General features: G+C 41.7%; 1 protein-coding gene across 9 annotated transcripts in view; it reads right to left on the bottom strand.

The window, feature by feature from the left end:
- LMO7 (LIM domain 7) overlaps nucleotides 1-12825 on the bottom strand; it is a 219928-nt gene that overhangs the window by 30307 nt on the left and 176796 nt on the right. For all 9 annotated transcript variants that reach the window (XM_010839668.1, XM_010839666.1, XM_010839669.1 and 6 more), the window contains 3 exons: nucleotides 10627-10769; nucleotides 8926-9358; nucleotides 6284-6592 (listed from right to left, as the gene is read on the bottom strand). In XM_010839668.1, coding sequence (XP_010837970.1) covers nucleotides 6284-6592; nucleotides 8926-9358; nucleotides 10627-10769 — 885 coding nt within the window. The remainder of the gene's footprint in view (nucleotides 1-6283; nucleotides 6593-8925; nucleotides 9359-10626; nucleotides 10770-12825) is intronic.

Genomic DNA, 12825 nt, shown 5'->3' with positions numbered 1-12825 from the left:
CCTCATCCCATCAGGCAATACCAACTCCTCTTGCTTTCAGGAAACAGCCTTCCATGTGGCCCATTATTCTGCTTCCTCTTCCCTCCTCCATCCCTCTGGCCACCTCTTGGTTTCATTAGTATGTTCCTCTCTTTCTAGTTTCCTTTTGTTGCTGCTCCTCTTCCCTAGTCAGTCTCCCACTTTCTTGACCACATGTTTTCCTGAGTAAACCTCATGCGTTGTCATCAACTATTACCTAAGTCCAGCACATTCAAAATTATATTTATTCTCTTCCTCCCTAAACCTGCTCTTCTACCTCTTGTTTTTCACATATGGGTTAATTACATCACCATTCAACCAGATGCCCAAGTTAAAAACATCAGGTTCTTTCTGGGCCTCTTCCTCCTTCCTCCCCCTAACTGCTCCCCAGGCTACCTCTACACAATGGGCCCCCCACAATCCATCACACACATGCACTTAATAGAGTGTTAGCAAGTCCACAAGCCATAAATCTACCTTGAATATCCCATCCTTCCATTCTCCTTTAAGCTCACCTTAACTCAGGTCATAGTTTCCCTCTAAACTGCCGTGGGTAACCTTCTAATTGGCTCTCCTGCCTCCAGCCTTTCCTTCCTCCCATCTTCCCCACAGCTGCTTGAACTTTAGTTACAGAAAATGCCAATTATTATATCACACTCTATTAAAAATTTTCTGGTAGCTCCTTATAATCTACTGTGTAGATTTCAAAGTCTGCATCTCAGAATTATATTCAATTGGGCTAAGTTTCAATAAATATCTACCTTCTTTCAAAATAATTTTAAGAATGATTTTCTCTTTATGAACCAGAAGATATTTCAGTCCACACTGGCTCTAAATTCTAAACACATGGCGATGTTAAAATAAGTCAACATTTGGTGTTCTAACTAGAAACAAGGTTCTTTTCCAATTTAAGCATGTCACATTTCAAAAAAATAAATTAGGGTCAGAGAAATTGCAATTGTGGCCTAAGAATCTAACCAGCCTGGGGCATGTTACATAACTTTCAAATCTCAAGTATTTCACTGGTAAAAGTAAGGATAATACCACATACTTTGCTAAATTATTGAGGGGGTTAAATTAAACATTTAAAAGGTGCCAAGGCACATAGGTGATGCCCATTAATTATCTTCTTTTTCCCATGGAAACAATGTTATACATGGTAATATATGCTGCTTAGGCAGTTTCCAGAACAACAAAAAAAATTCCTATTTAACTCTAGCACACACGGCTCTAAACCTATTATAATAGAACGCGGTCAGCATTCAGCAAATACTTACAGGTACAGGCACCACACTAACAGTGAGCAAATTAGACTTGCTTCCCACCCTTAGAGAGATTAGGGTCCAGTGAAGGTGACAAGCAGGTAAGATGAACAGGAGGAAGCTGTGAGAAGGTTCAAACCTGGGTACTCTTAAAAGAGGCACTATTGTAGACTTGGGCATCAAAAGGGTAAAAAGCTTCCTTCCCTCCACATGTATTTGTCATCCTGATTCTGGGTTCTGATTTAATAATCTGGAGCAAAGGTCCTGAAACAAGGATTTGGCTGAGATTTGAGAGCAGAGGGCTCAGACAAGACAGAAAACAAAACAAAAACCCAGGCAACACCCTTCTGCGGGGGAAAGGCACACATGCAAGGCAGTCGGAGCAGGCTGGAGGACTCTGGGAGCCACACTGCTTCCTCTTGCCCTGGGTTCCCCTGAGAATTGCCCTGGTAGCCTGGATTGGTAGGGGAGAAGGAAAAAGAAGCAATCCCATAAGAGAAGTAGAGGAGAAAGGGAAAGAGAGCGAAATAAAACTCCAGATCAGCAATGGAGATGAGAAAGTAAGTCCTGAGCAGATTTTAAACAAGGTCATTATGTTCTTTCATCATTAAGTCTTTGCTCTTCATGCTATGAACTCCCTTCTTACCATAATTCTGTGACAGGCTACTAGCCCATTTCTGCCCTTAGATTTCACCTCCTCAAAACAATTCTCTAGAACATCACAGTGCTCACATTCCTGTAACACCCCTTAATCCTAAAATTCCCACATTAAAGAACCTATAAGGACCTAAATTACCTGCTGGATCAAATTCATACTTCAGTCTAGTCATCAAGGCCTTGAATGCAATTCAACTCAGTAAACACTTAAGTGAAAACTATGGGTAAAAGCCGAAAAGTGAAAAAAATGAAAGTGTTAGTCGCTTAGTCATGTCTGACTCTTTGCGACCCTATGGACTGTAGCCTGCCAGGCTCTCCTCTGTTCATGGAATTCTCCAGCCAAGAATACTGGAGTGGGTAACCATTCTTTTCTTCAAGAGATCTTCCCAACCCAGGGATCAAACCTGGGTCTCCTGTATTGCAGGCAGTCTGAACCACCAGGGAAGAATACCAGTGAAGGAGAAACAAACATATGGACAAGAAAAAGTTCAATGAATGAAACTTTCAAGGGTGAAAAACCCAGTTCCAACAAGGGGGAGGAAACAGACATCTTGACCCACGAAGGAACCAACCCTCTGGGCTTTGAAGGAACAGGAGGACTTAAAAACACGGAGATGGTTGAAATGAACATTTTAAAATAGGGCAACAATAAGAACAAAAATATACGTGATGTGTTCATGAAAGTAAATGGTGTGTTTCAGAGAAGTCAAGCAGTCTCATGCGAAGAGCTTTCAGCTACTTCCCCTCTCTTTCTCACTACACAAGTGGTGTAGGCAACCTTGAGTCAAATGGCCTAAGTTCAAATCCTGACTCCATCACTCCGTACCCTGTGTGGACGTGGAGAAGTATGACGACCACTTCACGCCTCAATTTCCACAGCGACAAAACAGCAGTAAGAGGTTCATTGTGAGGATTCAATAAATCACGCGCGGCCAAGCCTACTGACATGACGAGCGATCAGCAAACATGAGCTGTGCCAGCGCTACAAAGAGAATTTGGGGCCAGTTATGAGGGACCCCAGTGTTCCCGAGTGCTCTGAACTTCGCTGAAGGAACCACAGCATGCCCCTGGGGGCTTTGAAGCAGAGAAATTATCCAGTCCACCCTGGCATCATGCAAATTAATCTGGGGCCAGCCTTATGTAGGATGCATAAAGATCTGTGACTATTTACAAAGTGTTTGCATTAATGAGGGAAAGGGCCGGAACTAGGATAGTGGAAACAAGGATATAAAAGGGTAACAATGTCAAGAGAGATGCTGTAGAAAGACAGGAAAGGATACTGCCCGCACATGTGTAGTAAAGGAAGAAGACCTGAAGAACACTCTTTTCACAAAGCTACCAAGTTATCTACCTGAAACCAATAGAATACTGCAAATCAATTACGCTTCAGTTAAAAGAGAAGGACATCTCAATGTTCAGCCAGACACTACTTTTTATTTTTCTCTACTCTGAACTCCTAGAATTGGATAATCTGCAGGCATGTTGCAAACACCCTTGCCATACTGGTCCTAGGCTGTTCTGTGCATTCCCCAACCTTTTCCCAGGTCAGCAAGTGCCCTCTGAGTGATAAGAGCAGGGCAATGCTACACAAGTCACTTTCCTCAGAGTGTGGAAGCATCTCCAGAACAGGCAAGTGATCATATAACATAGACGTTTGGTCAAGAATTCCAACTGCTCCACTTATTGGCTGGCTAAGTGGCTAAGTCGCTTCAATCGTGTCCGACTCTGTGTGACCCCATAGACGGCAGCCCACCAGGCTCCCCCATCCCTGGGATTCTCCAGGCAAGAACACTGGAGTGGGTTGCCATTTCCTTCCCCAATGCATGAAAGTGAAAAGTGAAAGGGAAGTCGCTCAGTCGTGTCTGACTCTCCACGACCCCATGGACTGCAGCCTACCAGGCTTCTCCGTCCATGGGATTTGCCAGGCAAGAGTACTGGAGTGGGGTGCCATCACCTTCTCCGGCTCCACTTATTAATTCAAGCCTAATTTTGCCTAGTAGCATTCCACTCCAAGTTGAGTGACTAAAAGGCATAAAGGCACTAATGATGAAACCTGAAACCACGCCACGGTAACTCAGGTTCCTCTGAACTGCTCTGACCTGGAACACACACCCACACTTAGGCTTTTTCTTAATCCATGGATGCAGCTAGTCACCTGTCACCCCGAGGCAGCTGCCATCACTAAGCACACAGGACAATAATCAGGCTGCTTCGTGGGATTTGCTCTTTGAAAAGAGGAAGGCAAACAAGCAAGTCCATAAAACAAAAGGCACCTTGCTCTCACTCTACTATTCATCCACTGGCACCTTATGATCCCCAAGTATAACAGAGGCTGCTATTCTTCTCATCCGTTGAGACTTATGATGCTAATTACATATTCCCAGTTCTTTAAAATGGAAGTTAAAACATAATTTACAACCAGTGATTTTTTAGCAACCTGAAGAAACTGCTTTAGATACATTTGTAAATATGGATAGAAAAACTGGAAGAGATATACCTAAGTGTCAAAGAACCTCTCTAAATGATGGGATTACCAAACCATTTTTATTGTGTATATTTTCCTACATTTCCAAATTTTCTCAAGCACAGAGTCTTTTATAATCATGAAGAGATAAAGCTTACTCTAAACTTGTAAAGCTTTGCTGTAGTGATAAAAACGAATGATACTAAAATACACTGTATCATATTTTACACAAAGGTATTTCATTAATATAACTTAGGCCAAGTTATATACTTGATGTTGTGCCTTGGAAAATATACACTCTATTAAGGTACCAGAAAAGGCTAGACTAAGTCACAGAGCCATAAAAGCACCTCCACACTAAAGGCTTCATACAACTATCAAATTGCTTACTGAAGCTTTTTCCAAAAGAGAAAAGTTTCTTCCGGTTCTCTAGACAAGCAACAGGGCCTCACAGGTGGCGCTAGTGGTAAAGAGCCTGCCTGCCAATGCAGGAGGCCTAAGGGAACTGGGTTGGGTCCCTGGGTCAGAAAGATCCCCTGGAGGAGGCAATCCACTCCAGGATTCTTGCCTGGAGAATCCCATGGACAAAGGAGCCTGGCAGGCTGCATTCCATAGGATCTCACAGAGTTGGACACAACTGAAGCAACTTAGCATACACGCAGACAAGCAACAACTTTCCAGCCTATGTATAAAAACATAGTAAAAGAACATTTATTACCTAATAATTCTCTTAAAGCTATCTAATGAGATTTTAAGTAGGAAAAAACTACTAATGACCCCATTCTTCTTCTGATGATACATTTTATTTGGACTCCAAATGTTAAAGAATGCAATTTTCATACTGTAACTAAGGCTCAATATTACCCTTATAAGAAAAGGAGTGGTACAAAATAAATTAGTATTGCAAGTCACTACACTTTTCAGATGGTAAAGCGTCTGCCCACAATGCGGGAGACCCGGGTTCGATCCCTGGGTTGGGAAGATGCCCTGGAGAAGGAAATGGCAACCCATTCCAGTACTCTTGCCTAGAAAATTCCATGGATGGAGGAGCCTGGTGGGCTACAGTCCATGGGGTCACAAAGAGTCGGACACAACTGAGTGACTTCACGACGACACTTTTCATATGTTAGAAAAAGAGGTGCCATGTCCTCACAGGCCAGTCCCTCTCATGTATCAATTTCTCCTTGTGGTTAGGTTCCCTGGTAACTCAGCCGGTAAAGAATCTGCCTGCAGTGCAGGAGACTCGGGTTCAATCCCTGGGTTGGGAAGATCCCCCAGAGAAGGAAATGGCAGCCCACTCCAGTATTCTTGCCTGGAGAATCCCATGGATAGAGAAGCCTGGCAGGCTACAGTCCATGGGGTTACAAGAGTCAGACACGACTTAGCAACTAAGCCACCACCACCACACTTTTCATATAGTACAAAAAGAAGTGCCATGTCCTTACAGACCAGTCCCTCTCACACGTATCAATTTCTCCTTGTGGTTAAGTTCACTTTCCTGCGAAGCGTCTTTTATTACCCGTTTAACTACCAGACCTGCATCTAAAACCCCCTGAGTAACGCTTGCACCTGAACCTGGACTGGTGAGCACCAGCAGTGCAAGTCAACAGTTGCTGAAATGGGGAGCAGGGAGCAAACCCAGCCCAACTAGAGGGAGATTGGTCCAAAAGTCTCCATACACCCGTATCATAAGGGTCATCGGGATCCATCAACAGAGTTGGAAGAGATCTACCTCCTCCAAGATCTGTTAAAAATAAAATGCGATATCAATTTCTACATTATCAGCCCAGACTGTCATGCCCAGAGGTGAGAAACACAGTTTTCTGATTTAAATCCTTAAGTTTTTGAGCAGCAGGTTATTAAAAAGCCGTTCCACACTCACCTGTGACCTGGGGACCTCTGCCTGTGGCGAGCTTCTCCCTTCTCCAAGCTCAGATGTTAAATCAGGGCTAGATATTGAAGACATTGTGTCTTTAGAAGTGGCAGCCTGATCCTGGGAAAGAGATGAGTAGGGGGATGTAGGAGAGGGCAACCGCATCACACTTTCTCTGGGTGCTTCGGCCTCTCTTTCGCTGGATGAGCCGGACGCAAGCTGGCGTGTGTCAGGTCTTTGCACAGAGATGCTGATCGAACTGCTCTGGGTTCTCTTCACACCTTCTATGTCTCCATTATACTTCCAAGCATCATCCATCTAAATAAGAAAAATCACTGTAAACTTACTGTTCTGTTAGATTTCTATTTTAAAGTATATACATTAGATTAATATTTTAAAGTTACAAAAGTAACATATACCTCCCACAGCAAAGTAGCTATTACTAAAAGGCTGGAGCATGTTCTTTGACACTAACAGATATGCACATATGAAGTGGGAGGAACAGTTGATTTTATGGAAGTGTCTATATTATAAACAGACCTTTAAACTATGCTTTGCTCGTTTCCATTACTCCAGGTCAACAGACAGAAATCTAAACTAGTTCAGCTGAATACTCCACACTATGGATATCTATAATTTATTCATTTGATTATGCTTCAATGTCATTTAAAGTGTGCCCAAGATATTACACATACCAGTATGTTTATTTTTACAGCATAAATTCCCAAAAGTAAACTTAACCAAAGAATATTCATATGTGTAATATAAAATATAACTTTTGTATACACACACACATATATATGTATATATCTTTTAAAACTGTAACAATGCACCCCCAAATTAACGTGTAAGAATGTCAGTGTCTCTGCATCCTTATCAACACCACACATTTTGAACGTTTTAAATCTTTGTCATCTCATGGGTAAAAAGCTGTACACTTCATGTTTGCTCTAATAAGACCACACATGCTTCTATGTGCTTTATGTAACCAACCATTCAAAGTCCCTCTCCCTTGAACTGGCCATTCATTTATATGTCCACTTTTCTACCATTTATCTTTTCCTTATCAATTTGTAGGAACATTTTAAATCTTAGGGATATTAAACTTATAGATAAAATACATTTTGCTAATATTTTTCTGAGCCTATATAAATGTAGTCTTTTGACTACATTAATGGTGTCTATCATATAAATTTAATTTTTATGTTGTCAAATATGTCTGTGTTTACTTAATATAATGGTCAGGGGTTTTTCTGGTTGGTTTAGGCAGGCTTTGCTCACTTTGAATTTTTTTAACCAAATCTTTTCTCTTAGATGTTTAGGATTCTACATAGGCAGAGGTAAAAGGAATTTGAATACCAAAGTAAAGACTGTCTTGCTTCCTTTTACATAATTCAAATTAATACAGTCACTTTCAGGTACATGGCACTGCTTCATTCTCAGAGCAAATGATTCTATATTCTTTAAAATCCCAATAAAATATGTATTTTTTTGAACCATGAGATACATTTTAATAACTACATTCAAGTGTATCAAGTTCTAATGAAGTGGGAAATGAGGATACATAGAAAATTTGGGCATAATCACCTGAAAATATTTAGGTTAAACCGCATGAAATTGCTGTTTTATAGGTCAAAAAGAACTACTGGCAACTTCATATAGTACAACCTAAGACTTCACAATGGGACCCCCAGGCGGTGCAGTGGTAAAGAATCTGCCCACCGATGCAGGGGGTACAAGAGACTCTGGGGTGGGAAGATCCCCTAGAGAAAGAAATGGCAACCCGCTCCAGTATTCTCGCCTGGAGAATTTCACGGACGGGCTACAGCCCATGGGATCACAAAGAACTGGAAGCAACTGAGCACACACAGAGTACTCAAAATAGATACATCTGAGAAAATATGACACTAAAAAGTAAACGCTCAAATGCATTCCTTTTTACAGCTGAGTAATATTCCATTGTGTGTATGTACCACAGGTGGATGAAACTGGAGCCTACTTACAGAATGAAGTAAGTCAGAGAGAGAAATACCAATACAGTATATTAATGCATATATATGGGATTTAGAAAGACGATAACAATGATTCTGTATGCAAGGCAGCAAAAGAGACAGAGATGTAAAGAACCAGCTTTTGGATTCTGTGGAAGAAGGTGAGGGTGCGATGATTTGAGAAAATAGCATTGAAACACGTATATTACCATATGTAAAGCAGATGACCAGGGCAAGTTCAATGCATGAAGAAAGGCACTCAAAGTCGGTGCTCTGGGATAGGATGGGGAAGGAAGTGGGAGTGGAGTTCAGGATGGGGGGGACACATGTACACAGCGGCCAATTCATGTTGATGTATGGCAAAAACGATCACAATATTATAATTATCCTCCAATTAAAATAAATTCTAAAAACTAAAAAAAAAAATTTTTTTTTAAAGTAAATGCTCTGCCTTAGGATGTAGTTTATTTTTAAAAATGTGTCAGTTCTACTTTCACTGAATTTGAAATTTAATCAGTTCTGCATTGTTGCTGTAGTTTAAACATTAAATGTCCACTGAATCTAAAATACTTTACATATTATCTCTAACAGAAACTTCTGCACAAATTCACCAGTGTTTTGTGCTGGGGAACAGACCAAGGGAACGGGGAACACGTTTACCGTGTAGGATCTCGGGAGAGATGAGATTCCCCTTGACTGAGAGCCAAAGGGTCTCGGTGTGACCACAGAGGTTAACCTGGCCGCATCGGTTTTCTGGTAACTTCTGGGGAGAGTTGCTGAAACTCGAGTCGACTCCATTTGTGTATTCAGCGAATGCTGAGACGACAAGGAGGCTGGGCGCTGTTCTTCCACGGGGCTTCTAGAAGGAAACTGGACTTGAGCTGTGACAGTAGCCTCCCTTTTCGCAAAAGTTGTAGAATCCTGCTTAGGAATTTCTGTCGGATAAGTTGTTCCTTTCTCTTCTACTCTCTCACTCTGGGAATAGGTTTCTGGCATAGGCGGCACAGGGGGACGCTTTTCTTCATTCAATCCGTCATCAAAAGAATACAGCCTCCTTCTCGACGTAACTGTAGACATCTGATTTTGGGATTCCCTTAGCAGAAAGAAACACCACAACCACAAAATTATGCATTTGACACTCAGAGGTGGAGAGACATGTTATTTTGGTCATGAATGTAAAAAAGGATGGGAATAAAAAGATGGCTGACTTAGTATAATAATGTAATAAACAGAATGTGAGAATAAATACATGTGAATTTTTCAACATCACACAAAGGATTAAGAGCTTGACTTTTTTTTTTTCCTTAAAGAGGCTAAGAAAAATCTCTGAAGTATTTGCGATTATAAAAGGATTTTCACAGGAAAATAAGAAAATTTTAAATAAGAGATTATTCAAAGTTCCATAACACACTTTAAAGATAACTGACAACCAATTTGAACCCTCCAAAGATGCAGATTTCTTAACAGGGTTGAGAGTGTTCCTGTATACAATTTACAATCATTTTGTAAAAATAGAAGACCACAAAAGATTCAGACTTTCAATAAGATCAAGTTAGAAATCAAGCTGATTTCAAACAGCTTGGTAGAATTTGCATGGACAGTTATGGCAGATTAAAAGTCACCATTCCTATTTTCAGAGAGATTGATGAAACGGTCTCTTGGCTACCATTCAGTAAGGAGTACATCTCAAGCCAACTGCATTGCATTCAAGTGAATGAAAGTGTTTACCATTGTCTTCTAGGGACAAAGGAGCTTTGTTTAATTTCACCTGACAGCACATTTCCTTTTTGACATTCTCCTTAAAGCATATTTGCCTTCTCCCTGACCTGTAAATATCTCAAGGCTTCATGGAGCAACTGCTCCACAGGCAAGTTTAACTGGACCTTTATCCTGTTATGTTGCAAAGCAAAAGATAAACCCCCACAGTGATGTTTATATAGTCTTCCTTTAAAAATACAATTTTAATTGCACCATGCCAACGTGAAAAAGAACTTTGTTACATTTTACACAATTTAGTTAAGAATGAGAACCATTTTTTAACCATTCCATTCTTAAATTTACTTTAAAAGGAGGAAAAAGTTGTATATTTTTGCAAAGATAGCCAACACTAGCCAATTCTGCATGTGAATATACAGTGTGTAAGGAAGGAACAAGGAATACCACTTTTAAGTATGCCTTTCATTAATTCAAATCACTACTTATTACAGCAGTACTTTGCTTTTTCACTGCAGAGCAAAACGCTCAAAGGCTTATGCATATTTGATGACAATCTAATATTGGTGCACAAGTACAGCTCACAACCCTTACACAAAATATCTAACACTGGTTTCCCCAACCCTGAGATGCATTTGGTCTCATTACCTGTCCTGCAGCATTTCGTTAAACGTCTTAGATCTTCTCTCCGACTTCTCAAGAGCCTGCTTCTCAATCTCCTCCCTCTCCTCCTTTTTCTTCTGCAGATCCGAAGTGTAGCTTTTCCGACGATCTTTCCATTTTGCAAGGTCCTGACAGAGGAAAATCACGTTAGCCCAGGCACACCTGAATTTCTACACACCCTGTCCAGCAGTGAGTGCGCGCCTGAGGATCCCATTATGTCGCTAAAACTATTCACTCCAACTTGATGCCAAGGTGCCCTAATTTTGCTTTTTATAGCCAGCGTTTCTGTACCGAGCCTTTAGCTCCTGCGTCTGTCTAAAAGCCCTGACCTAATAAGACAGAGCCCATTTTTGTTTTCCCAGATAGTGCCTGCCTTGCTGCCCGTTTCACAAAGAATGCTAAACGCTTGTAATTAGATTCCAGGTCAGAAAGGTCGGGAACTGTTTCAAATTTATTTTCATCTCACTCCAATCATCTGGTTCTTACGTGAAATGACATGTTTCATTAGTCAACCTAGAACAGAAACATGACTGTAACATGGCTAAGTATACAGATACACGTGGAACAAATACAGAGGTCGGTCCCTACGTGGAGGCAACGGGGCCACAAACACACAGACGAATAAAGTGTGCTTCCTCTAGAGGAACTCTCAGTCTAGAGGGGAAAGACAGACAGGTAAATAAAGTTCCACAACGAATGTGAAGGGATTGCACGAGAGAGTCAGGGGTGTATAGGGAGAGTGGTCAATTCTACCCTGGGAGGGGAGGGCCAGGTGTGGAAAGGCTTTAACCGGGAAGCCAAACAGAGGACGAGATGGCTGGATGGCATCACGGACTCAACGGACATGAGTTTGAGCAAACTCTAGGAGATACTGAAGAACAGGGAAGCCTGGCTTGCTGCAGTCCATGGGGTCACAAAGAGTCGGACATGACTGAGCTATTGAACAACAAAGACTCAAGAATATGATTTCGAAGCAGTTCAACTCCCCGTAAGAACAGAGCGATAAGGAAGATCACACAGGAAACAGTGGCCATCTTTTCCCATACATCCATCCAGGACACATCCTGGGAGTGACCCCCAGGACACTCAACCTGATTCATCTTTAAAATTAGTCCTGGAGGCCTAAGCTGGTTCTGACATTCAGGGGGTTAGGCCAATTTGGATGGTACCAACTTCACTGTGCCACCCAGAGAAGTCCCACGCTGAGAACTCTAGTGGTACTGCAGCCTTATGCAAAGTTCCAGACTGAAGGAAAAAAAAAAAATCCTCAGGCACATAAAATAGGTTTGGTTTACACCCTTTGGGAGCAGGCAGGGCCATTCCTGCTTAAAAAAAAAAAAAAAAAGCCTGAAATCAATATGAACTATTTCCAGAAAGAACAAAAGCAGTGCACATCGGTCCTGAAGGACTGAAGGAGAACTAGCACGAATTTTCATCTGACTTAACCGAAGGGATAACCCCTCCATATCTCTCACTTTCATCTCCAGTCAACATGTATTTTGGCAAACTGCCACTGAATTTCTGTTTCTTGACAATTGACATTGAGATCCCAAACAAAAGAAGCGGAGTTTAGAAACAGAGCCAAGGCAGGGGTTTCATCTTTGTTACTTAATATTTCATTCCTTTGAAAATTAAGATTTACTATCTCTGACCCTTCTGTTCATGCTACCACTCAGCCCTCTTACCATAAAGTTGTCCTCAGATTTCTTTGGATCTGCTAAGAATCATTTATCTATCATAACTCTTTACACTCCTTTGCTGGGTGCTGTGCTCAGTCTCTCAGCCATGTCCGACTCTTTGTGGCCCATGGACTGCCAGGCTCCTCTACCCACAGAATTTTTCAGGAAAGAATACTGGAGTGGGGTACCACTTCTTACTCCACGGGATCTTCCTGACTTGGGAGATTGAACCCAATCTCTTATGTCTCCTGTGACTCCTGCATTGGCAGGCAGATTCTTTACCACAAGCGTCACCTAGGAAGCCCCTTAGACTCCTTTGAGAGTGAACTGTGAAAGTGAAAATCACTCAGTCGTGTCCAACTCTGCGACCCCATGGACTGTAGCCCACCAGGCTCCTCTAACCATGGGATTCTCCAGGCAAGAATACTGGAGTGGGACATGTCTCCTGCATTGGCAGGGAGGTTCTTTACCACCACTGCCAGCAGGGAAGCCCATAAATATATAC

This window comes from Bison bison, unplaced genomic scaffold, assembly GCF_000754665.1.
Source record: "Bison bison bison isolate TAMUID 2011002044 unplaced genomic scaffold, Bison_UMD1.0 scf7180017864128, whole genome shotgun sequence".
Classification (NCBI taxonomy): Eukaryota; Metazoa; Chordata; class Mammalia; order Artiodactyla; family Bovidae; genus Bison; species Bison bison.
The sequence above is the reverse complement of the archived record's forward strand: the minus strand, read 5'-3'. Positions and strand labels throughout refer to the sequence as shown.